This window comes from Narcine bancroftii, chromosome 5, assembly GCF_036971445.1.
Source record: "Narcine bancroftii isolate sNarBan1 chromosome 5, sNarBan1.hap1, whole genome shotgun sequence".
Classification (NCBI taxonomy): Eukaryota; Metazoa; Chordata; class Chondrichthyes; order Torpediniformes; family Narcinidae; genus Narcine; species Narcine bancroftii.
In genome coordinates, this window is record NC_091473.1 from 248,234,948 (window position 1) to 248,262,007 (window position 27,060).

At 42.8% G+C, this 27,060-nt stretch overlaps 1 protein-coding gene across 1 annotated transcript in view; it reads right to left on the minus strand.

Annotated features, from left to right (window-relative positions):
- Positions 1-1,400: 1,400 nt before the first annotated feature.
- LOC138765547 (neurofascin-like) overlaps positions 1,401-27,060 on the minus strand; it is a 216,497-nt gene continuing 190,837 nt past the window's right edge. Inside the window, exons 36-45 of the mRNA XM_069942578.1 lie at positions 26,179-26,331; positions 19,840-19,971; positions 17,923-17,971; positions 17,707-17,767; positions 15,013-15,138; positions 13,430-13,522; positions 12,511-12,717; positions 11,178-11,352; positions 9,861-9,888; positions 1,401-8,431 (exon numbers count right to left, since the gene is read on the minus strand). Of these exons, the coding sequence (XP_069798679.1) occupies positions 8,188-8,431; positions 9,861-9,888; positions 11,178-11,352; positions 12,511-12,717; positions 13,430-13,522; positions 15,013-15,138; positions 17,707-17,767; positions 17,923-17,971; positions 19,840-19,971; positions 26,179-26,331 (1,268 nt within the window). The 3' untranslated portion in view covers positions 1,401-8,187. The remainder of the gene's footprint in view (positions 8,432-9,860; positions 9,889-11,177; positions 11,353-12,510; positions 12,718-13,429; positions 13,523-15,012; positions 15,139-17,706; positions 17,768-17,922; positions 17,972-19,839; positions 19,972-26,178; positions 26,332-27,060) is intronic.

The following is a 27,060-nucleotide window of genomic DNA, read 5'->3' on the forward strand; positions in this document are numbered from 1 at the left end:
CATCCTTGATGCCCGGCAGCAAAGGTAGGGTTTACTCCCATCTGACTGTTGCGATAACTATTGTAGGCACCTCTCCTCTGAATATGGTAGACTCCCAATGAAGTAAAAGGCCAATCAGCCTATTAATTTTGCTTTCCCTCTTTGCTGGGCCATTCCAAAACCAATGCCACTCACCTGGTCTCTGCACGGACTTTCCTTGTCTCAGATTGGCCCACCTTTGCTTTAAAAAGCCCAGAAGTGCTTGTAGCAAGCCATCAAATGCTCCGATAATTCACTGCACCGAATTATTTCTCCAAATGTTGCTCCTCACTTTCCTAATAATGTTAAATTTATGACCTTTGGCATCATCTCTCAAAGCAGAGGAAATGATCTTTCTTCATTCACCTCCCTAATTTTAAGAAAGTTGGTTAACTCACATCCTTCTTTTACTTGGGAAATAGTCTCAATCTCACCTCATAACAAGATTTTCCTAAATTTACTCAGTGCTGAGTAGTGGATATATTCTTTCATATAATGGGTGTGTGAAAGCAAATGGTAACAATAAACAAACTTCTATTTGCCCTATTCTACCCTTGATTGAACAGAAGATTGAAATCCAGCACCTCTTGGTTCAAGAAAAGTTTCTTTCTAATGGCAATCAGGCACTTGAATCTCCCCATGCTAACCGAAACTGCTTGTAATGCTCCAAACGTGGTCTGACTAATGTCATGTAAAGCCTCAGCATTACAAATTTGCCTTAATATTCTAGTCTTCTGCAAATGAATGCTCACATTGCATTTGCCTTCATTGCCACCGAGTCAACCTGCAAGTTAACCTTGAGGGAATCCTGCCTGTGACTCCCAAATCCCTTTGGACTTCTGTTTTCTGAAATCTCTCCCCATTCTGAAAATAGACTTTATTCCTTCTACCAAAGTGCATGACCATACACTTCCCTATACTTTTTTCCAGCTGCCATTTCTTTGATCATTCTCCTAACCTGTCCAAGACTTCCTGCAGACACCGCGCCCCCCCACCCCCGTTCCGTCAACTCTACCTACCGCTCCAGCCATCTTCGTATCATCTAGAAACTTGGCCACAAAAAACATCAGTTCCATCATCTAAATCCTTTACAAGCACCGATCCCTGTGGAACACCACTAGTCACCGGAAGCCAGTCAGAAAAGGCACCCTTTATTCCCACTCCCCATTCTCACACCGGAGATATTGGAAATACAAAATAAAAGCAGAAAATGTTGTCAAAGATTAGATGCTGTTCCTTGAAAGGATAACAAAAATACTTGGAATTGGATTTTTTGATAGACCAGGAATGTTTATATGTTGAGTGACTAGTTTAAAGAGATGTTCTTGACCCAGAATTTTACTCATTGTGCACTTATAGCTGAAAGAAGCTTGCAACGAGAGAGAGAGAGAGAGAGAGAGAGAGAGAGAGAGAGAGAGAGAGAGAGAGAGAGAGAGAGAGAGAGAGAGAGAGAGAGAGGCTGGCTCTGTCAGTGAGATTCACAGTTAAAGAAATATAGGCTTATTTTCTTGCTATTTCCCCATATGTTTATGAAAATGAACATTGTACATGAGGGCAAAAGGGAGGCTGAACACTAATGAACAATGATGGGATACTTGGAATATCTACAACTCGGCCACGTCTACATCGTTGCTTTGATAAGGCTACTGGGACAGTTTCCGTGACAGTGACATTTTTTTTCGGACTGATAGTATTTTGATGGAAATATTTAGATGGGAAGAATGAAAATTGCCTGCACAGATGTACGTCAATGAGAACACTCACAACAAATAATTTAATGTATCTTCGGTCATCGCAAAGATAATACCATAATCGTCATCAGTTAGCTGTCTGAGGGAGTAAGATCCTCACCCCTAGAAATTAAATAGTCAATCAATCTCTAAAAGCTATAGTTCTGATTTGATTTTTCTCTGTAAATGTTTGCACCGTTGTCACACTTATTCTTGCAGACTTTTATTTTCAATTTGAACCTTCCGGGTAACGCCAGGTTATTAGCATCATGTTCACAATACCAGAAGTCTGCAGCAGCTCAATGTCTCGATTTTAATGCTCCTCAACTTCTAGCACTCTACACAGTGCTAGCCTCTGACCTCTGTCATCCCCTCCAGGTTCACAGCTCTGTGTGTCTGCAATTCTAATCTCCTTGTGCATTGCTCGTCATCGTCCCTCCAGAGGTGAGCGCACCTTTGCCTGCCTAGGCTTCACATTCTGGAATTCCTTTCATGAACTCCATTGCATCGCCCATATTCAAAGCACTTCTGAGAACTTGCTCTCTGGCTTAAGATTTGCCTCACCTGGAGCACAATGAGATGAGTTCCTGCACAAGAAGTGCATATTAATCCAAATCATTTGGAGGATGCTTCTGACTGCCATAACAGGCCCATGACCAGGGGTCTTGGCAGGAATACTGCACAGGAACCAGATCAATACCAGTCATGAATTGTAAGGTGCAAGTCCTGATTATCCCTCATTCCTCTGTGAATTTTTGGAGGAGGGTTACAACTGACTGTGGAATGATAGTTAGAATTATGACTTTGCGGCTAATAGGAACAAGGGGAGGCTATTTGGCCCATCTGGTCTGTTCTGCTTGCTTGTCAGTGATCAATGTTCCAACCCCAGCCATTAATTGGATCTTTACCATCTATTGCACATGACATTTACCAGTCTGATTTAAATTGGTTTACTGAGCTGGATTCTATTGCAAGGTTTAGTAATTACAATAAACTTCATGAAAAAAAATTTACCGGCTTCTCTCTTTGTTTACATATAAAAACTGCAGTTTTCAGTTCAATTCAACCCGGAATGTTGGTATCAAAGCAAGTGAGGAAAGGTCACTGATACACTTATTGAGTCAAACAAGGTTCCTAAAATCTGTTAATGCCATGGAAATTTTATTTCTTTGTTTAACTTAAATGTTTAGGCTTCATAAAGCAACAATGGTTTGCAATGACATGGTGTCTTTTGGAAGTAATATCCTGAGGTTCTTCAAACAAAATTTGGCACCGAATTTGAAAGTAATTATTTACACTTTTGTACAGAAAAATGCATCAAATGAAACAGTGTTCGCTGTAGGGCAAAAGATTCGCAGGCATCATCTCCTGCATGTTAAGTTCCCCATCTCATCCTGGTTTGACTATTGACTAGTCAAGTTCTATTCCCTCTCTCACCACCTCCCTCACCCGAACACATGCTGAACTGGGGGAACGTCTTGAGAATAAATCATCCCATAAATGACTTGACGACCTAACATTTTATAACCAGGGCTTTTACAATAATCAAGGAGCTTTATCAAAGGGCATTGCCAACAAAAAAAATTAAAACACAAAAAATACGTGCTTGAATATGTAAAGAGTTCTATAGATGAAGAAGTTGCAAATGATTGACTGTTACATACAAGTAAACTGGTACAATGGACCATCCAATCAGCTGCCTATTCTCATTAAGCCACTGTTATCGCAGCAGACACAACCCTGATGTGAGGCAGAGCTGGAGACAATAATAAATGGGGAGAAGAGAAGGACAAAGGGGGTGTCATTATGATATGACTGAATTTATGAGCTTAAACCGTGCAGCAAGGTATAGTTTTTAAAAAGGCACCATCCATGCACTATGTACCGCTTAAAGTGTATAAATGTTCCCCACAAGGAGGAGATGGCACAGAGTGGGGATTGGGAAATACATAGTGGGGACACTGAGCTAAGGCCAGGGAGGGTGGTAGGTTGTTCTGGTGAGGAAAGTATTGGTTTGCTTATCATCTTCTAATGGCACAAAACAGCACTTACTTTCTGTTTAATAGGAGCACTTCTCTCGTACAAGAGGGTAGGCTTGATACGTGTGTGAACTGGGCTTCAGCTCACACTTGTGACTGCCCCAGACGCCTTCCTGATATCTCATTGTGCGTGCAATGACAACTTACTGACACTTACAAGCGACGTGACGTGCCCCATCAGTAAGTCCATAACAACTTGAGAAGAGCTAACAAGAGGAATGAGGGGAAAGTTTGGGGTGGGGAAGGGGAAAGGATGGCAGCACAATGGCTTTTATTTCAGCTTGGCGGCTGTAAACACTTTCATTTGACAAAGTTTAAATTGTGGCAGAGGAAGTGGAAATTCTTTTGAGGCTGGTTTCTGACTACAATGGTGTGAGTGCAAAGCTTTGTATAGACATCAGACCCTAATTGTAGTGAAACATCCCAAAACCCCTCATAGGAGTGTAACCTTAGAAAATGCTTGGTCCAAGAGATAGGTTTTAAGAACTGACTTTAGAATTGGCTTAAGGAAAGTTAGAGAGATATATTCTGGGTATTGATAGCAGGTACATTTCTAAAAGATTGGGGAATTATGGGCTGTGCACTGGGTGTGTATGTGTGTGTACTAGGGTCTGGATAAACGCTATTTTGTCTGGTGTATGTACAGTCAGATGATTATAAACTTGAAGAATTATCTGGGTGAAAATTCAGGGGTTGTTTTTCCTAGTCTGGAACTTGACAATGACCATTGGGTGCTGGCTTACAAGAGGAGTTGGAACCTGGTGGAGATCAGTCATGATCATATTGTTCAGAGACAACTTGAAGGACCTCCAGCTTATAGTTCATTGCGTTCTTGTGTAAAGGGACATCGGTCAATGGGGTGTTACCTTGACTAAACAGCAAATCCTGGGAATGTGACGATATCTCAGAGGGTTGTTGGGCTGGAGGAGATGACAGAGGTGGGAAGGAGGAAGGCCATGAGTCAACCATGATATAACTGAATGATGGAACAGGTAGGAGGGGCTGAATGACCTACTTCTGCTTCTATTCCTAATGGAGGGATTGATATTGAGAACAAATCATTAATCAGGAGCACAGAGTTGGTCAGTGAGGTCAGGGACAAAGGTTTGACTTGGTTTGACAACACAAAATGTTGGAAGAACTCGGCAGGTCAGGCAGGATCTCTGGAAACACAGTCGATGTTTCAGGCTGATGGTTGCTCTCTTGCCTGCCAAATTGTTTTAACAATTTGTGAATTGTTCCAGTTTTCCAGCATTTGCAGACATCTTATTTACTGGAGTTAGGCCACAACCAGCATAGGTTTTGAAAGGGGAGGTGTGGGAGGAAATTGGAGCACCCAGAGGAAACCCCACAGAACGTACAATCTCCTTACAGACAGTGATGGATTCGACCCCTCCTCGTCGCTAGCTCTGTAGTAGCGTTGCGTTTACCATGCTGCCCAATCTTATAATGAATTTCTATTCCAAAGACTTTGACTTTTTGTTCTCCTACCAAAATAAATATTTTTAAATTAAAACAGCAGCAAAGACAAAGGGACCTCATTTTGTGGTGGCAAAATGTTGATATTTCTTTCTGTCCTGTGTGAAGGATACTACAATAGAGATAGTTATTTAAAATTCTGGTCTACAGATGGGTTTGGTATTGAACTAACATTAATTTAAATGTGAAATTGATGGAGTTTTGTGAACCAAAGCTATTGAGGGATATTAAAAGGCAACAGTGGATAATATAGCCACAGATCAGCGATTGTTTCATATGCAGAAATAGTAATTGGGGGATCTAATGAGGTGGAAAGGCCTACCACTGTATTTCTGTTCTCCATCCATCACTCACTCTCGTCTTGTTGGACTGTTCCATTCTCTGTCCAACACCACTCTCCGGGAAACAAGAGCTCACAGTCCTGCTGTCTGTGCAACTTCCTCATCATTGCTTCCATCAACACACTGCCCTTACCCCAGGGTGAAGAAGGTGGAAAGCCGAATAATTGAAATCTCGGGGGTCTGAACTGAGTAGGTGGGACCTAGGAGTGTTGAGAGTAGGAGTTATTAACATGAACAGGTTGAAACTGAAAGCCTCGACTTTGACACTAGCTTCATAACACGGAGAACTTGGCACAGTTTCTAATTTTGGAGAAGCAAAACTTAAACATAAATAATATTGCTTCTGAGAAAAAGAAATCCAATCTAAAAGTTGGACTCACCTTGGCACTGAAATATTAATTCTCATAAAAATGCCATGTTAAATGAAGTTCAGTGCAAGGTCACAGTCGGAAGATTAAGGTGATACAAACCTTGATATTTTATTGCTTAATTGGTTTTGGGATTTTAGATATGTTTCATTCAATAACTACTACTCTTCTTGTCTCCGTCAAGGGTGATTGAACATAATCTTCTGGAGGAACTCAGTGGGTTGAGTCACATCAGTGGGAGAATAAGAATGGTCAACTGCCCATTGAAGCAGCAGAGGCGACCTCAGTAAATATATTTAAGAAAAGGTTGGGTAGATTTTTACATAGTAGGGGAATTAAGGGATATGGGGAAAAGGCAGGTCGGTGGAGATGAGCCAGTCATCAGATCAGCCATGAATGGTGGTACAGGCTCGATGGGCCAGATGGCCGACTCCTGCTTCTAATTCTTATGTTCTTTGGGGAACAGAACTCCCGAAATATCAACAATTCTTTCTCTCCCACTGATGTTACTTGACCTTCTGAATTGCTCTGGCAGATTATGTTTTGTGCAGCTGTTGTGTCTCGTGTGCAAATCACAGAGTAAATGCTGGAGGAACTCAGCCAGTCTCGGAGGTAAAGGTATATTACCGACATTTCGGGCCTGAGCCCTTCCTCGAGGTGTGAGTGAAAAAGGTCAGGCGTCTGACTTAAAGAAAGGGGGAAGAATGGGAGGGGGAGGAGTCCAGACCAAGGGTGTTAATTGGGTATGATAAGAGGAAAGGTGAGAATTGATTTTGGCTCTGTGAAAGCAGAGAGGGGAAAAGGAAATAAAGAGAAAGAGAGAGAGAGCTGGAGGAAAGGAGACAGGTGGAAGAAAATGGGGAAGGAGACTTGTGTGTCGCATGGGCAACTGATATGAACAAAATTAATACCAAATATGATTCATAATAGATGAGATCTTCACCTGCTAGGGTAGTGATTAGTACAAGGGGCTAATATGTTGTTACCTTGAGAAAGCAGATCTGAACAGAGGAAATATCAAGGATGGTTAACTGAAGAATGTGGGATATGAGGGTCAAGTGGCTGAAGGACAGGGACCTTTGGGCTTGATAATTACTTCTTGCTGGGAGCTTGGGCTTACGTCACAAGTGGATGGAAGTTGGAGCCTTGCCATTGAGAAAATACCTGCAAATGACTAAGAATGGTCACAATTTTTGCAGGAAACCTGCAGTAAAGTGGTTGAGAGATTGACGGTCTTAGAGGCGAGGTTGGCTCCTCATCTAATGGACATATGAATCTTAAAACCGTGTGGAGCATTGTTACTCAATGAACTTCCCATTTATAAATGAGGGAAACAGATTCAGCAGAAGACTCTCTTGGGTGAGACCATGGATGTTCTGTTCTGCTGACTCCGGGACCAGGGACATTGAGTGGAACTGATTATTCATTGGGCAACAGCACCAACAATGCTGAGGACTGAAGAGGAATTTCCCCTCATTACATGGTCCTCCCTAAGGCTCAACCCCTCAAGAATGGACTGTTGATGTTCCCAATATTGCTCCATGGATGCAAATCACTTTGGAAGTCGTGTCGTTCTTAATAAACATTGCTCCAAATGCTTCTCAACATCCACATGGCCTAACCTTTGGTTTTTAAGAAGGACATATCTAAATCAAGGGAAAGAAGCGAGGAAGACCAGTAGTCAGAGATGTCTTTCCTTGTACCACCTTCAGTTGTCATAAACCAGAGTACATATTCTGTCAAAGACTGCAAGATGCTAAAAAGTCCCCAAAGAGCTCTTTTGATGTAAAGCTGTGGCCCAGTGACATCTAAAGTACAAGGCCAGAGCTAAAAACCGGAAAATGACAATGTGCTAGCTCGCCACGTCGGTAGACAGTGTTAAAACTTGCTCAAAGTAGTGTTACTTGTAACCTAAGGTGGATGGAGTGGGGAAATAAAAATTGATACATCTTACTCTCGAGGGAGTGATTATTGAGTATATTTGCAACAAATTGTGGCTATGTTCCTTCAAAGCCCAAGAAAGCACTCTATCTTCCACGCTGTTTCGATTCCCTCCAGTTCTTCGTGTGACTTCTCTTGTCTTTTTCTCTGCTTGGTCTTTCAAATTTGGACAACCAAAACTTGTTTCTCCATGTATACGAATATTGGTAGTTAAATCAATGCATTCACTGCCTTGGTAGCACCTGTGCCCGTATCCTCTGCAGTCACCCCTTCACATTTGTGCCAAGGAGTAGGCAGGATTGACTGGAGACGTGGCCTCCGAACTGTCGTTACCCTCCGTCTCCTCTTTGTCTTTTTTGACTGTGTACTGGCCGATGAAGGAACCGTCCTCACCGAAACGGGAATTCTCATCGCCGTCACCATAGATAATAATGCTGTCATCACTTTCTTCTTGCTTCACCGTCCCATCCACAGATGACTGGCTGCCCTGAGGTTTCTTGCTGTCTTCATTGTCACTGGAAGAGTTAAAAGTTAGGATGGGGGAACACATTCAATGTCAACGATGATCAAACCAACCCATGTTCCTCCTCCCTTAACTTGTAGAATTCCTACAACATACAGCGTTGTTCTTAGTATCATTGAGCACATCCTAACTTCAAAAAGAACAATCCTATCCTCAATTTCACTCTGCAGATCCTCAAAATTACTGTTTTTCTCAGGTGTCTACCCATTTTGAAAGATTCATGATTCACTAACCCAATGGACAGTGAGCTTCTAATCTGACAGATAACTATTGTGGCATATGCAAGGTTTTTCGCTTTTTCCATTAACGTTTACTCAAGATGCCCTTGAGCCATGTCCAAAGAGGAACTGTTGCTCTCTACCCACTCTCACTGAAACCACTCATAAGGTTTATCATTCACAATCAATGCTTTAACTTCGGGTAAGGAGAAAAACTGTAAAGAAAGTATCATGAGCTTTACTGGGAGAACCAAAGCTTGGAGATGGGGGACATTCTTCTTGTTTTAAACTGGGATTTAATCCATAAATGTAGCAAAACCTTCCAACAAAACCACCACTGTCACCCCCATAATCTAGTGGCTGCACATCATTCCCAACCATTTCCAATCACTTTAAAGACACGTTAGAAACAGATATGTTTCCTTACCTTTCCAAAGACCTGCATTTTCCATCGGTGGAATGAAAGGGAAGTGATGGAAACAAGGACAATATAAACAGAATGGAAAGATTGGTTAGAACATTGATATTTAACCCCCTGGAATATATGTTACTGTCATTCATCTCAAGAACATTCCAGGGTTGAACACAAATCAAACTGATCCTTGCTCATGGTAGAAGAGATATCTTCAACTCAACTTCGCAAAGCCAACAATTTAATCCCAAAGTTAATTGCAAACACTAGGAATTCAATCCTAATCCTAAAGATTCAAACCCCATTTTGAAAGTGGATCCCAGAACTCATAGTTCCCATTATTTAGTTCATAAGGTTCAATCCCAATCTCCAATAAAAAAAACTACAGTAAAACCCCTGTTATCCGGAATTCAAGCAACTGGCAAAAGAATTGTGGAAAATAAATTGGAAAAAAAATACGGACGTTTAAAATTGACATGCCTTGTCGTTAGTGTGCCCATCATGCAATGCACAATTTCAAGCAACCAGAAAATTCACACATCTGTCATCTACCAATCCCCATAGGTGCCGGATATCGAGGATTTTATTGTATTTTATCAATTTTCCGAGGCTTTAATTGATGTAAATTTTAATTTACAATCTTACTACAATAGTTCAATATATATTTATGATATGTTGTTGGGAATAAGAGAAGCTCCCTCAGATAAAATTTAAAAAGCCTGGAAACAGAACCTACAGCTTTTAAATCTGAAGAAACTTGGAATGTAATTTTCAAATTAATTAATTAATACCTCTTCTTTATGTGCCCGTCATTCTCTCCTACAATTTAAAGTAGACCATAGGGCTCACATGTCCAAAGTCAAATCTAGTTTTTATGCAGATGTATCTCCTCCTTGCGATAAATGTAACAATGGCGATACTTCATTATTCATATATTTTGGACATGCCAGAGTCTTGGGAAATACTGGATCAAAGTACTTCAAAGTTTCTCTGCACTTTCTGAAGTTAATTTTAAACCAAATTAAATAATTGCTTTATTTGGCCATGTTGGAGAGAGTGACATAACGTTAACTGCATCTGCGCTACATGGATTAGCTTTTATTTCTCTTATGGCTAGATGGGCAGGAATATTACCCTGCTTAATCATACTGAATGGCCAAGAGACGTCATGTCATGTTTAAACCTAGAGAAGATTAGATTCTCAATTTCTGATTTGAATATAAAATTTCAAACATGGTGGGACCCTTTTTGAATGATTTTCATAATCTTTGATTTGTTATGAACTGTTGACTAATGAGGTCATTTATCACTCTAATAAGAATTCTGTCTTTCTTTTCTTTTTATTTGGCCAAACAGATTTTTTCTTGGTAGTGGGTTTAGATTTTTCTTTTTTAGAGGCTGTACTCACAAAGCAAAAAAAATATGGGAACAACTGAGAGGCAAATCAATTTTTTTCAGAGAAAACTGCAACCTGGTGTTATCATTATGGTTGATCAAAGAAATTATGATCAAACCAAGATCCTCATCAAAGAACACCTATTGGGTTCAGACGGGTTTGCTTGGTAAGATTTATTTTTTTTTATTTACAGCACAGTGGAAGGTGAATCTGGCCATTTAAACCTGTGCTGCCCATTTACACCCAAATTAACCTACAGCCCTGAACGTTTTGAAGGATGCGAGAAAACCGGAACATCCGGGCAAATCACACACACAGGTATGGGGAGAACGTACAATCTCCTTACAGACATAGTCGGATGTGTCCTTTCACTTGTTGGAAAGGCTCAGAGGAAGATCACAAACACCTTCCTGCCCTTACTCAGCATTTCTATGCAAGGTGACAAGGGATACGATTGCTGAGGGAACATCTACACTCAGTGAGTGAGAAGAAACATGTGACCTTTGGATTTCTCTCACTGGCCGGTACTTGCATTCCACAAAACTCTACATGGCTCGCAAAGCAAGTCTGATACTTTTGCAAAGATTTTTTAAGTCACTCTGCTCAGATCTGAATTTCTTTTGTGTTAACATGGCAATGATGGACAATAAATCAAACAATTCTTTGGTTTTTTTGACTAGAAATGATGTTTCTTTAACGAAACACAAGTTACTCCAAGCATCTTTCAATAGTGCTGCTTTGTGCAGAATGAAAGCCCCCTCCAGAAATCCAAACCAATTTTCGCTCGGTGTTTCAAATGCAAGACCTGCTTTTATGGCGGTGTGCGGGACAGTGGGTGCAGGAGGGTGACGGATGTTGACATGCACACAGAGCTTACTTACAGTGAGCTGAATGTTTTGGAATGATCAGTGGCAAAACTGAATGAGGCCATCCAAACAAACTTAAAGAATTCGGAGAGGGTAGAAAATGTATGACGCTTGTCCTTAATTGCTGTTCAACTCACAATTTATATTGGCCAAGATCAGCTTAGCCTATGATCAGAACCATGAAATCAAATGTGCATGCTTTTAGGTAATGCTGTGGCCGTTGATTGTTTTCTGAAATCTGGCATTGTGGAATATTATGTGGATAGCAGTCAATTAGCAAATCACATATGAGAAACTCTGCTCGTGGTTGCATTTTGGCTAGGGTATACATTTCTGCATCTTTTGCACTTCCTCTTGTGTTCTACTTCAGGCTACCTTGCTCAACATTTCTCCCAGTTTTAAACTTCTGCTCAGCAGTAGAGACAAGCATAATGTGGAATCCATGCTTTTGCTAAGCAAAAAGCACCACCCAGGCATTTATTCCCTCTGTTTTGCTATGCCCTAAATCTCTATTGCCACATCCCACTAAAAATTGGAAATAGAACATGGATCATTACAGAGCCTTCAGCTCATGAACCTATAGAAACCTATTCAGCTAAACCTTCCCTACCACACTTCCATAATCCTCTCTTGTTTGTGTATCCATGGACCTGTCTAAGATCTTTTTCAATATCCCTATTATACCAGCCTCCACCTCTCTCCTTGGCAATGCATTCCGAGCACCCACTATTCTTTTAAAACAAAATACCCTGATGTCTCCCCTCACCTTGTACAGAGGTTCACTGGCCCCAGGAAAAAAAAGGTGCTGGCTGTCCACCCTATCTATGCTATGGTGCTGTTTAAATGCAAAGGAATGCCCATTAATGAAGAAGAATATGAAGAGTAGAGAGCTCTACGCAGCCAGAAGATTGATACAAAAAGGGCAATAGTTGGTATTACATTTACACTATACTGCAGATACAATCCCTTCTCGGCTTTAGCTAACTCTCAAAATTTACTGAGTAGAATTTGTAACGTATGTCTTTATAAGTATAATGTTGGTTAAACCAATGAAAACTGAACCTTTTTTAAATTTTCCCAACAAATAGCAGTAGGCCCCGCAAGTCTTTGGGACCAATTATATATCACGGCTGATCCGTAGTGTCCCCTTTTTAAAGTTTAAATTAAATTAAGTTTAACAGGTAACAGGCTTTTCTGGTCCACGTGGCCGCCCATGTGATCAATTAACCTAACTTTGTACATCTTTGGAATGTGGGAGGATAATTCCTTAGAGCCAGCACTGGATTTGAACCTGGTTTGCTGGCACTGTACCAGCATTGTGCCAACCGCTTCACTAACCATGCTGCTCTTTAATACTCCTGATTTCATACCCCATGTTACCCTTGTCTAAAAACAAATAGGTACATTGAGCTGAGGTTTTAAAGGTTAAATTGAGCCCCAATTTTAGGGAGGCAAGTTTCTACTTTGTGCTCTCTGAATGAAGAAGTGTTCCTACAAGTCAGCCCCGATTAATCCAGTTCTAATTTTCTGATTATTCCCACCCCTATGGACTTGTAAATAATTTACCTCTAACAGGCTGTGTAATTATTTAAGTATCCCAAACACTTCAATGTCGTTGCCCCCAATCTTCCAAAGGCAATGCAACCTTTTGTAACCTGTTTTCATTAGTTAACCTCTTTTTGCCTTATGAATGATGTTCAGGAGCTAATCAACCTGCTAAGAGGTAAACCCTGCCACCTCCTCCATTGGCCATTAAAGGGGAGAATACAGATCTGCCGTAGAATTGAGGGACTGCATGGTGGGTGATGGAGGTAGGGACAACATTCTCCCATGTTGGCCTCACTCTGGAGGAGCACTTGCTCATTTTTGTTCGTCACCCAAGAGCATATCCCTTTGGAACTTGCTCAGTCCCAATATTGAGAGACATTTGTCATAGAGCAGGTAACATTAAGTCACAGGGTAATGCAGCATGCAAACAGGCTCTGACCATCAACCACCCACTTGCACTAATCCCATTTTATTCTCTGCACGATCCCACCACCTCCTCCCAGCTTCTACCACTGACCACGGGTAGGGATGATTTACAGTCCCTACCAACCTGGACATCTTTGGGAGGTGGAGGTAAATGGAGCACCCGGAGGAAACCCTTGCGACCACATAGACAGCACCCAAGGACAGGAATGAACCCGATCTGTGGTGGTGTGAGGCAGTGGTTTCACTAGCTGTGCCAATGTGTCACCCTACCGATTACTACAGTGGTGGCCATGAGCTTGAAGTATGCCCCAGAACCCGTATTTGCAGATGGAGGGGAGCTTTAAGTTGTGAATTTTCCTCTGTACTGCAATGAAACCCATTCCAGATTCTCCCAACTTTTCCTTCACTCCTCACACATTTCTTACTCAGGACAAAAAAATCCAATTATTTCTATGTGGTCATTGCCAGAATATTGAAAACTATCCACAATACAGTGAAATACGAAAATCTGCTGATGCTCATTGTAGTAAAAACACAGAAATGCTGGGGGAACTCAGCAGGTCTCAGAAGGTCAAAATATAATTTCAATGTTTTGGGTCTGAACCCTTCTTCAAGGTCTGAGTAAAAAAAAACAGGCAGGTTCCTGAATCAAAAAAAAGGGCAGGGGGAGGAGTACAGACCAACAGACAAAAGGTGTTAATAGGATATGGATGGGAGAATAGGTGAGAGAAAATGTGAGAGTTGATGGGGAAGGGTGGAGGTTACTTCTGTGAAAGCTGAGATGCGGGAAAGGAGACATAGGGAAAAGCGAGAGGCAGCTTTGTTAAGTACCTCGGCTCTGTCCATCGCAATAGTGGGGATCTCCCATTTCAATTATCCACCCCATTCCCTTTCCAACATGTCTGCCCATGGGCTCATGCACTGTTAGAGTGAGACCACCTGCAAATTGGAGGAGGAACATCACCTCATATTCTGTCTGGGGACCTAACCAGATGACATTAACTTCGATTTCTCTGGTTTCCGTTAGGCCTCCCATCTATCCCTATGTCTTTTCTCACCCAGCTCTCTCTCTCTCTCTCTCTTCTTCCCACCATCTCCTTTCCTCCTGCTCTGCATTCATAGAGCCGCTTCCACCTTCCCCAATCAATTCTCACCTCTCCTTTCTCATGTCCTCCTCCCCCCTGCTCTTTCTCTTCATTCAGGCACCTGCCTGCTTTTTACTCAGCCCCCAAACCTTTACCTCCAATGAACCCTAAGAGAACTCCTGAGTTCCCTCTGCATTGTTTATACTATCCACAATATGCCAAGATTATAAATTAAAGTAATTCAAAATCAATCACCACCCGCAAATGGTTTGTGTACAAGTGAAAGTTATTGAATTGGAAGTCAAGGATAACTATTTGGTATAATTCTGAACATCACAGTAATACCTTTTATCCAGCCTGGGTCTAGGAGCGGTGAATAAAGAAACATAAAGGCATTGGTGAGTGTTAGCATGCACAAAGACACGTGTACAGCAGAACAAGATTGGGGCAGCGCGGGCCACGGATGTCAGGAAATGGATTGCATCACAAGGAATGAATGGAACTGAATGGAAGAAGCAGCCTCACCATTCCCTCTTTGTTACAAGCAGGGGATGCAGATTTAAATCAAACTTTTCCACAATTGCATACTTTAGCATCCCAATGCCTCTCAACCGCCAGTCACCAGTGGATCTGTGAGAAAATAAGCCCAGCGTCCAGAGGCCCGCTGGCCCGCAAATGGGCAGGATTCAGACTGTAGCCTTGAGTTCATTGGTTCCAAATGACTTGAGGCCCTAGATTGCATGATCTGCTAAGGGTAGGATGCCAATAATCAGGGCTGGTGTCCTGTGGATCTTCTCTCTTTCTCTGCACTGACTTGTGCAGTGGGATGCTACTGGAAAGAGGGGACACGATCTCCTTAACTTCGTCCCAGCAAGGGTCAAAACTTCAAGCTGCCAGAACTGAAATAAATCTAAATTTTAAAAATTTTATATACAGCACAGTGTAAGCCGATTCCAGCTATTTAAACCTGTGCTGCCAATTACACCCAAATTAACCTACAGACACATACATTTTGGAGGTGGAAGGAAACTGGAGCATCCATGGTAAACACATGCAAACCCGGGAAGAACAAATCCAGACAACACCGGATTCGAAACTAAGTTACTCAGTTGGACATGATTGAAACCATCCATGGATTGAGGCGCTGGTGTTGAACTAACCATCGGATAGAAAGACATGATGGTGGTGTTCTCCTACACTTATTCCAAACTGCATTACTAAGTACATGTGGTGGAGAGATGAAGTCTTCTTTTCCATCAGTGTGCCATGTCTACCTGGAAGTTGCTTTGCCATCATTTTTCACGTCCTGGGGGAATCTAGTTCTTTGATACTTTGGGGATTCTCTTCAACCAACCTGCCTGCCTTTAATTATAAACCAGTCCAAGGTGACTCAACAGGAAAATAACTGTTGTGTTAAACATCATGCAATGCAAACTGGAGTTTAAACAATGGGAATTTCACAGCTGGAAAATTTGGCTTAAATTCTCAGTCTTGACTAGGTTTGTCAATATTAGCTGAAACCCTAATGTGGCTTTAGCCTAGAGAATCGCCTATTGTTCCCTGTATCTGCTGTCTGGGCAGGAATAGTAGAAGGGTATGCATCATGTGGGGACTGATTTAGGTCCACGTAAATGTTTGCGGTTAGGATTTTCTCAGTCAGCACGACTCAAGATGGTACCAAACAAGCCATGAACAATGAAGATCATAAGTTTGACTTTTGTTGAAGGGAGAAGCAAGGCATGAAGATCTGATGGGCTGAATGGCCTCTTCCTGTGTATTACCTCAAATGGGTGTTATGGATCAAGTGTGAGAATGGCAAGATTGACCAATCAAACTGTGGTTGAGGGGTGGGGGTGGGAGGGAGCAAAGATGGGTGGGAATTACTGAATCCACACTGGGAAAGATTTCTGAAACATGGAGCTAATTATTTGAAACATCTGTTTAACGGTTGTTAGTGTTTTCTACTGCCAAACTAAACTATAGAACTCAAATGAAATATTCCTAATTTTATTAAAAAAACATTGTAGAAATAATCGTGGCTTTCCATCACCCCATTTAATCTCCACGTTAAGTTCATGGACTTTGATGAGCCTTTGGCCCAGAGGGTCTGAGAGTCGTGAGGGACAATTTTGCTTGACTACGGAAGGTCAGGGATTGTATATTGTTTGGATATCTCAAAGATGCTGATACATGCTGTTTTACATTGGATAATAAAACACATCTGGGTTGGACAATGGCCCATCAACCAGAGGGCAGAGAACATTTTGTTGCCAGGCAGCTGTGGAAGCCAAGTGTTTGTGAAAATTCAAAGCAAATGTTGATAGGTTCTTGATTAGTAAGGGTGTCAATGGATGTGGGAGAAGGTAGGAGAATGGGGTTGAGAGGAAAACTACATCAGCCATGGTTTGAATGGTAGATTCAATGGGCTGAATGGCCTAGTCCTACTCTTGTGGTCTTAGAACTGTAGAACATCATTATTCTTCCTAGTCCCATTGACCTGAACCTGTTCCGTAGCCCTCCAGACCCCTTCTATCCATGTATCTGTCCAAATGTTTCTTAAATGTTAAAATTGAACCTGCATTCACCACTTCAGCTGGCAGTTCATTCCACAATTCCACCACTCTCTGCATGAAGAAATTCCGCCTAAGCTTCTCCTCCTTCACCCTTAAGCTGTGACCTCTGGTTTGTATCTCACCTAACTTTAGTGGAAAATGCCTGCTTGTATTTTAAATACCTCTATCAAATCTCCCTTCTTTCTTTTACGCTCCAGGGAATAAAGTCCTAAGTTATTTAACCTTTCCCTGTAACTCAACTCCTGAAGACCCAGCAACATCCCAGTAAATCTTCTCTGCACTCTTTTCTACTTTATTGATATCTTTTCTGGAGGTAGGTGACCAAAACTATACACAATACTCCAAATATGGCATCACCAATGTCTTGTTGTAGAACTTTACCAATAATATCCAAACTCCTATACTGACTGCTTTGATTTATGAAGGCCAACGTGCCAAAATCTCTTTTTTTCGACCCTATCTACCTGTGATGCCACTGTCAGGGAATTATGTACCTGTATTCCAGATGATAGGCCTTGTAGTTGCTACCTCAATTATAAACTGCACTACAAATTCCATTTTATTGGATGGGATACTTGAACTTTTCCCTTGACAAGTTCCATGGCTTGCTAACAAGGATCTCTGGAGTACACGTGACAAAATTACATGGCTGTTTCTGTACAGTGGCCAACCTTGGACCAGATGGGCATTGATACTAAAACCAGTCCCTACTGCATGAATTCAAGGTTTGAATGTGGTATTGCCCTGAATGGTTTCATTGAGGCTCCCCTGTAGGTAACGGCATGTCGCTGTGCACTCAAGGTGCTGCGTGCATGGCGCCATCAGTTAACATTGGGCAACCTGACAGATCCGTGACAGGGCTCAGGGGCACTTGGAGGTTATAGGAATGGACAGAGAAGGTGGAGGTGGGTGCATCTCTCAGAGTATCGCATGTCAACAAGTTAAAGAAGATAACCTACAAGTATCCATTGTCATCTTGTGAAGGTCGGTTCTCTTCTGTGGTCTTAACTGCAGAGAGAAAGAGCAAGTGTTGAAAAGTCATCATAAAGTCAAACAATAAAAGATCTGATTTCTGACCACATCTTCCATGAGCTCATCAGTCCCAAAGCTCTTTGCAGCCAATGAAATGCTTTGAAGTAGTCACTTCAGCCAATCAGCTGCCAGCAAGCTGAACAAGTAGCAATGTGAGAATTGGGTAATGATTTGCTTTAAGTGCTAGTTAAGATATACCTATTTCCCATGATAGCAGGATCTCATTGGTCTTGGAAGCATTGTTGTGAAATCTCTTGCAACCAGCGGCAAATTCCGTTCAAGGTCTTGTTTTAAAGGCACAACCTTTGACTGAGTGGCTTTCCCTTAGTATTACAGTAGTATGTCAGCCAACAGTCTGTGTTTGAGTTTCAGAAATGGGACGTTTCAGTCCTCAAACCATGGTAGTTATGTATGGGATATGTAAGTGCTCCTTCCTCGCCAATCTCACCACTGCAATCATCCATAGGTCAGACAGCGCACACCTGAGGCATTTAAGCGCAGAGGTGAGCTGAGCCCTACCTGGATTTCAGGCTTCAGGCCATTAGATCAGGCTGAGATTATTCCAACGAAGGAACCACTGCTTTTCAGAGAATTGAATCCCCATGAAATAGCCAGCCTCACAAATTCTGACTTTGGGAGTTTTTTGCCCAGGGAGGAGGTGATGGGATCGGGGCGGGCGTTAGAAATAGGACATCTTTCCATTGGGTCAATGGATTTTTGGACATCAATTGACCCCAAGAGATACAGGGCTCAGTTGGGAAGATGGATTTGATGTAGATATGGAGGAGTAGGTTGGAGGTCTCTTATTACAAACGTCACATCTCTCAGAGTTTACACCCTTCCTGCCTCCAATCGTCAACAATTCTGTGCCCACACCTGAAACGGAGACCAGGTGAATGAAGATGGAAGTGAGGACATCATTTCCATTCATCAAGCCCCTTGGAAGCACAAGTGCCAGACCTTCCCCCCTATACTTCGTTCCCAATCCTGATGGAGATCAGGAGGGGCCAACACCTTTATGTTATACCTTGGGCAAGAATAATAGGAATGTCATCCTTTACCTTAACCCTTCTTCTCAAATGGCCCTTGTCCATAGCCCGAGCACTTGGGCTACCGGAAAGGTTCCATGAGACTCTGAACTTTTAACAGTTTATTTGGTTTTTGACAACTTTGTCTTTAGGATACAGGATGATTCTATAGATTTCCACTTGGGTGACCGAGATAAAAATGGCCAAGAGCTTCAATGCCAGATCTCCACCCAGAGGACAATATCTGAAAAGTAGGATGTGCCAACCTTTCTGCTCAAACCTCCCGCATGACAGGTACCAGACAACAGGAACTTGCTACTGAGGTCTCTGTAGAGTGATACCATCAGGAAACTCTATAGTAGAGTCGGGGTAAGAGGTGATGCTTATATTCTTCTTGCCCAAGGAATAATGCAAAGGCGTTGGGTTCTTGCACCAGGTCTCCATCCCCATTGCTTTATACATCTCGTCTGTGTGCAGGGATGCAATGTCTCCAGGTGGGAGGTGGAAGGAGGTGGTGGAGCTGCAGGTCTGGCCTTCATACTTTCAAGGGATGTGATGAATGGAAATGATGCTCTCAGTGCCAGCTTCATTCATCTGGACCTGTTTTGGGCACAGAATGATTGATGATAAGAGACAGGATGGGTGTAAACTCTGAAAGGTGGGATGTTTGGAATAAGAGTCTGCCAACCTTCTCCTCCATCCACCTGTACATCAAATCCATCTTCCTAACTGGAACCAGAGCCACGGGCAAAAGGCCCAATGGAATCACCAGCCCAGAGAGTGGAGGAGAGAGATGTTACAACTTTGGCTTCTTACCTGGGTACTTGCCTCCTTTGCTCCTCTTAATGAAGCACACAATTAGCAGGATGAGCACGAGAAGTGCCACCGCACACATTAAGCCGATGAACCAGCCCTGAGTGGCGATGTCTGCGTGACTGTTGGTGAAAGCTGGAAAATATAACATGGCATTATGTGGGAGAATCTGCTCATTGTAAGCCCTAGCAATGATCTGAAGAAACAACAGTCAACAAACACAAAGTTCGTACCCAGCACTCAAATTCCTGTCTGAATTACACGGAGAAATATGTTTCTCATTGATCTGTTAACTCTGCAGTCTATTTCTCCTCCAATTTAATTTTAATCTCTCTATTACATGCAATTGCAGCCTCTTTGATCAGCTGGAGATTTATTCTATTGTTCCTTATTTTGTAGAGCTAATCCCAGCCTCCATCCATATCCTTTATCCCTGAATAGAGGCAGTGTCTTAAGAAAGCTCAAGGACCCCCACCTCCCAGGCACGCCCTCCACTCTGCTACCATCAGGAAAAAGGTGCAGGAGCCTGAAGACATGCACTCAGTGGCACAGCTTCTTTCCCTCTGACACATGACACCAGATGCCTGAATGAACAATGAACCATTGACACTACGTTACTTTGTCTTTTTCTTGCACTATTCTTATTTATTTTGTAATGTGATTTATATAAATGCTTTCACTGCAATGTTTCAGCAAAGCAGGAAGCTTTGTGACATGTTCATGACAATAAATTCTGATAAAAAAAAGTTCTGAATCTGATTCGGAATGATGGAAAGGCAGAGTGAACCCGATGGGCTGAATGGCCTACTTCTTCTCCTATATTGTGTATCTTATGGAATCATGATGTAGTAAATCCTAGTCATGTTACTGCAATGTGGGTTTTCCTGCCCTCTGACTTGAATCCCAGAGAGCATCTCATTAACACGGGTTTCTCCACTGACGCGAGTCCATACGACGTGAGGCCATTCCTCCATGATATTCTCCATCTCTGCAAGGCCCTCCAACAATTGGAGGTTTTCCAAGGATCAGATGAGGTCCTTGGCCATCAGGTTCTCCAACACCTCGAGGGTCACAAACACTGAGAACTACCACCCACACCATTGGCTCCAAACTTTGATCAGCTGTTGTGTTCCCTGGATCGAGGGCTCAGCTTTCCACCAATGAAGTTACTGAACTCTCAGAGGTGGATGCAAAATGGACTGCTGAGCTTGAGATACTCATTGTGAATGGGATTCAATGAAAATCAAGTGTTTGTATTCAAAGTTAAATCCCTTCTCTGCTGCCACGTGACTAAATGCAGAGAAATCTCTTCACACTCTGCACAACAGAACTGTGGCAACTTCTTGAGATGCTTTTGATACCTCTAACAGTCCATAAGCCTATCAAGGTCCAGCAGAACACAAACATTAAACCCATGTCTCATTGGCACTGATTTGCCAGCACAATCAATGGGTTCCACTGCATAACTTTGGCAGAACCAATTGGTTCACTAAATAGAACTGCAATGTCCATCCAAAGCAGCAGATGGTAGCAGTTTACATACATCAGCAAACATTGGCTTTCGTAGTCTGCCACTATACACAAAGGTACCACCAGAGGATGCAGCTGACTGAAATCCAGTTGAAAAGCTGGACATGGCAGATACCAAAAATCAACTATGAAAATGCAAAATGCTGGAAGCACTCAGCAGGATTCCTGAAAAGAGAAACAGAATAAGCTATTCAGGTCTTAGAACATAGATCAGCATAGTACAGTACAGGCCCTCCGGCCTTCAATATTGTGCTGACCTATATATTCTTACCAAAAAAATACTAAACCCTTCCTACCTCATAACCCTCTATTTTTCTTTCATCTATGTGCCTATCAGAGTCTCTAAAATGCCCCTCTTGTTCCAACCTGGGAATGCATTCCAGGCACTCACAACTCTCTATGAAAAAAATTACCCCTGATGTTTCCCCTAAACTTCCCTCCCTTCATTTCATACAGATATCTTTTGGTGTTTGCTATTCCTTCCCTGGGAAAAAGGCGCTGGCTGTCCACCCTGGCCAGACCTCTCAGAATCTTGGAGACCTCTATTAAGTCTCCTCTCATACTTCTTCTTACCAAAGAAAAAAGCCCCAGCTCTGAAAACCTTGCCTCATGAGACTTATTTTCCAATCCAGGCAACATCCTGGTAAATCTACTCTGTACCCTCTCCATAGGTTCCACATCCTTCCTGTAATGAGGCGACCAGAACTGGAAGAGAGAGAGAGAGAGAAAATAAACCCTGCTAAGTTGCAGAGAGGGAGAGGGGCAGAGTGAACAAAGGGCTGGGTTGTAATAAGATGCAGATTTCTTTCCTTTCCTCTTTGTGTCACTTATGCTGCAAGGTCATCCATTAACATTCTCAGTTTTCTCTGTGCACAGACGCTGCCTGTTCTTCTTAGTGCTTCCAGCGTTCTCTTTTATTCTGGATTTCCAGCAGGTCTTCAGAGGTCTGCAGCGCTGTGAGGAACCTTTGCTGGCAATCCATTTTCAGACAGCACCAAAAGTAATGGTGGCATAATTCTGTCTCCGTCCCCATCACGCCCATCCCTATTTATTCTCTCCACACCACTCCATCTTTGCAAATTAAAGCCCGTTCCCATTGTGGAGAAGTGCGATCGAACAGAAACGTTAACCCTGCATCTCTCTCCACAGAGGCTGCCTGACCTGTGGAATAGTTCAAGCATTTTCTGCTGTAACAAAATTGGTTGAGGACACGAGAAGGGGGAGCCACTCTCAAAAATCTCCATCGACTTTCTCCTTCTTTTCCCATTGTCTCGGCAGAGCAGCCAACATATTAGGAGTGCATATCCCACCCCAGTCACGTATTCTCCCCCTCCCCACTACCCACCCGGCCTTTGGACAGAAGGTAGAGAGTTTGAAAGCTGATAACTCCACGTTGAAACACAGATTCTTTCCTGCTGTGATCAAATTCTTGAGTGGACCACCCATCAGTACAGGATGATACCTTGCTCTGCTCAACTGTGCTTTTTAATTTTAACACTACACCCTGCCCTGTTGCTTTCTGTGGCACGAAACTCCACACTTGCTTTTATTTGGTTTTGTTTGCACCACTATGCTTCTACTCATACACCATCTGCTGGACTATGTAGTGCTTGACTTGCCTGGCAGGCATGCAAAGCAAAGCTGTTCACTGAATCTCAGTGTGTGTGACAATCAATACCCCCTCCCCCCACACTGAATTTTAATTTTATATACAGCATGGTAACAGGCTCAACCAGCCCATGACACAATTACACCCTTGTGCCCAGTTAATCAACTAACCCTGTATGCTTTTGGAACGTGGGAGGGAACTGGAAGAAACTCATGCAGACATGGGGAGAACATAGAAGCAGCGGCAGTTTCGAACCCAGGTTGCTTATGCTGTGATAACATTGCACTTAACCGCTACACTAACTGTGCTGCACTCTCACTAGTAATAAAAATAACATTGGGCCACAAAGACTTTGCTTCCTCAGTGTATTTTGAGGATTTTGGACTGCTGATCACAAAAATCACCTTAAAATTCTCCTATCACCTACCGTCTTTTAGGTATAACCTATTTTTGTGATTTCCTGTCATATTTCAAGTCTACTTCAAGCCCTACAAAACCATGAGGTGCAGCGTGCCATTGAAAATTCATTTCCTGCATTCGCACTTGGGCGTCTTCCCTGCCGATCCGGGTGTAGTCAGTGGCAAACATAGTGGAAGGTTTCACCAGGACATTGAGAGCATGGAAAGGTGGTATCAGGGCAACCGGAATCCATCAATGCTGGCCGACTATTGTTGACACTGACACGAAAGGCATCAGATGCTGAGTACAAACAAAATCAGCTGCAAAACATTTTTAGGTCTGCTGAAATAACGCAATGTTTAAACATGCTAGATTCAATAAAAGCTAAATTAATGTTTCTCCAACTTCCTTCATGATATAGCAAATCTGAAATTATCCGAGTGTTCATCCTGAAGTCGTTGATTATTATTCCCAATTTCTTTTTCAGGAAGCAATCCTTTTGAAAAAAATTTAGTCTGGTATAATTAGCACAAAACTGAACAAATGACTTGTCTCTGAAATTCAAGGGTGTGACACTATTTATATCAGCTCTACTTCAATGAAAATTGATATTTTCTGGTACAGTGTCTTAAAAAGGATTTGTGGGGTTTGTTCTGCATCATTCTGCAAATTCCACAAGAACTCAGGGAGAGTGGCATTTACACATGACATGATCAGCAATTTATCAATTTTAATCCTTGCTTCAAACTACACCCCATGACAAGTCTGTGTGAAGTCTCAATCTCCTGTCCCCATTTCCCCATAAAAGATATTGATCTACAGCTAACTGACCAGCCCTATACCTACTTGTCCTTCAGTAACTAAACCACTCACTCCCACTCTGAACTCTGACTGTTGTCTCCCTTTTCTCTCCAATCGTCCAGACTTGGCCTTCGATCCAGATGGTATATATCCTTTACCATCCCACGGGTCACAAAAAAAATAGGTAATAACCGTTCAGCAGTCACGAAGGCTGGCAACATTAACCAAGAGAGGTCCAAGCAGCTGGATGACAATTGCACAGCATGCAATTTATAGCACATGCCAATTTCATGTGATAAAGCTATTGGGAAAGCAACCAAACTCTAGATGACATTGGATGTGTCACTAAAGTTGCATGTTGGAGCAGATGGAAATGCACATTGTTTACACCAGTGTGGCAGAAGGTGATGCAGGTGGAAACATACCGGATTCAAAGGCTCCACAAATAAACACACCCCACACACACACACACACACACACATAACAAATGCAACTCCACCATGCATATGTGATCCATGAAACGCTAACAGCAAGGCAGCTGAGGAAGGAGCATGCTTGGCATACTGAGTCGAAAGGGACTAAAGTTGGATCTGGAGGGAACTACATGGCAGTGAACTGTGGAAATATCAGTTGGATGAAGGTTTCTTTCAGCATATTCAGGAGAAGTCCTTCTTGCCAGTGAATCCTGAAGGCAGCAAATATTTTCCTGGATGTTAAAAGGCATTGACAGCCTACCAGGAAGTCGTGTGGGACACCAAGGGGGCACCGTGGAAATTCTCAGTCACTGTGGAGTAGGCCTTTGAGTGACAAATGGTGGAAGCAACAAAGCAACTGGAAAAGTCTACTCAGCATAAGGTATATAAGATCGATGACATGAGGTTGCATTCCTTCTTGTGGAATCTTCCAGAGGTGGCCCTGGAGAGGAGGGGATAAGACATGGATGGAGTTTGGTCCCAAGTTGAATGATCTAGAAGGACTCTTTCCTCTACTTTGTGGAAAATCTCCTCTCTAAGTTGGGTCTTCCGGTTCTGACCAGCTGACAGTCATGGTAGATGGGGTCTTGTGGATCTTGGCCCATTTTCTTTGGCCCATCTTGTAGATCTTGGCCCATTTTCCCTCATTGTCCTTGATGGACACTTACCCAGTTGGAATTCCTAATGCAAACCTCAAAGGGTGGGAGGTCTCGGAGCATGCAGGGTGACAAGGTGAAAGAGGTAGGCATTATCCCAACATGTAAGAAATATGTAAGCAATCATTTGAATTGCCATAACATAGAAGGCTTTGGGCAAACAACGAGAAGCTGGAGGGACTTGGTGAGTCAGAACCAATTATGGATAAATGAGACTTGTAGAGATACAGAGCCATTTCCGTGTTGTATGAGACACAGCTGATGCTCCAATGAATGGAATGAATGAGGAATAGATGAGGGAACCTTATGGTCCATTTAAACTTATTAAATTTAGATATACAGCACGGTTACAGGCTTTTTCAGCCCTCGTGCCCGTGCTGTCAAATTATACCCCATACATTTTTGAATGGTTGGAGGAAACCGGAGCACCCAGGGGAAACCCATGTGCAGACATGGGGAAAACATATAAACTCCTTACAGACAGCGCCAGATTGAAACCGGGTCACTGGCGATATAAGAGCGTTGCACGACGCTAACTGCAATGCCCTAAACTTCTTTGGGAAGATGGTCCATGGCATCTCTGACCTGGGAATGGAATGATATCCCTGGCTGACTTCTGAGTTACTCTAATCTCCTGAAGCAATTTTTTTTGCCACAGCTAATCTTGTACATTAAAAATTAACGATAAGCCATGCACGGTGAAAAGAACACAAAGAAGGAGAAGTTTGAGAAGCATTCTTTCTTGGTTTCCGTGGCTGCGCTCAAATCCACAGTGATTTGGGGAGAGTGGGTGGGCAGCCAACGATGATGCAGGATGCAGTGGCAAAGCCATGTTGCATTCAGTCATGCATGTGGAGGTGCCCTCAGGCCTCACCTGGGCTGGTCTCAAAGGCGGTGGTGTTGCTGGTGACAGACGGGAATAGGGTGGAATACACTCTCACTTTGTACTGGGTGGCAGGCACTAAGCCCAGGAGCTGGACAGCATTCTGACCGACCGACACCTGCTCTTGTTTCACCGTGCCATTACCTGTCAGACGCGAGTGAAAGAGACAAAAAATTTGGGTCAACTCCTTGGAGGCAACCTCTGCTGGTTGGGTGATGCGGTGCAATTCTGTCAGCCTTGCGCACTTCCATGGGCAATCCCTGGGGCTGGGTGGTGAATGGAAGGGAGACAAAGCCCCCTGTGTCTAACTCCTCCCACAACTATAAGCCTCTGCTCCCATTCCAGTAGGGAGCTCCCACTGCACACCTGTGTCTTTCTCCTATTTATCGTCACTTCCAGCTTTGCCAGGAAAGCCATCTAACATCAAATATTATAGCACAGGAACAGACCCTTCGACCCATAATGTCTGTACTAAACACAATGCCAACTTAAACCAAACCCCTACTGTTTGCAGCTGATGCATGCCCCCTAATTCCCTGAGTCTTTAGGGAAAGACTAATATCCACTAATTATGTATTGGAGATATTATGTATTGGGTTGTAACCAATAGTGTGAAAACTCGAGGGTGCATAATCCACAATGAACACTGGAGACCACCCATGGAGAGGGGTTGGGATAGGATTTAATCCACTCCACAGATGCCTGTAGCTAACTGAGATTTCAGCTCCAGTGGGATAGATAAAACTCGGGAATCTTCACACAATGGAGAGATGAAGCTTCCGCCCCCGTAATTTGGACGCAATGCAGATCCCATGTGAACAATGTGTTCGGCTTTTGATGGCCAAAGACTCGAGTTTGATTCTGATCATTCCT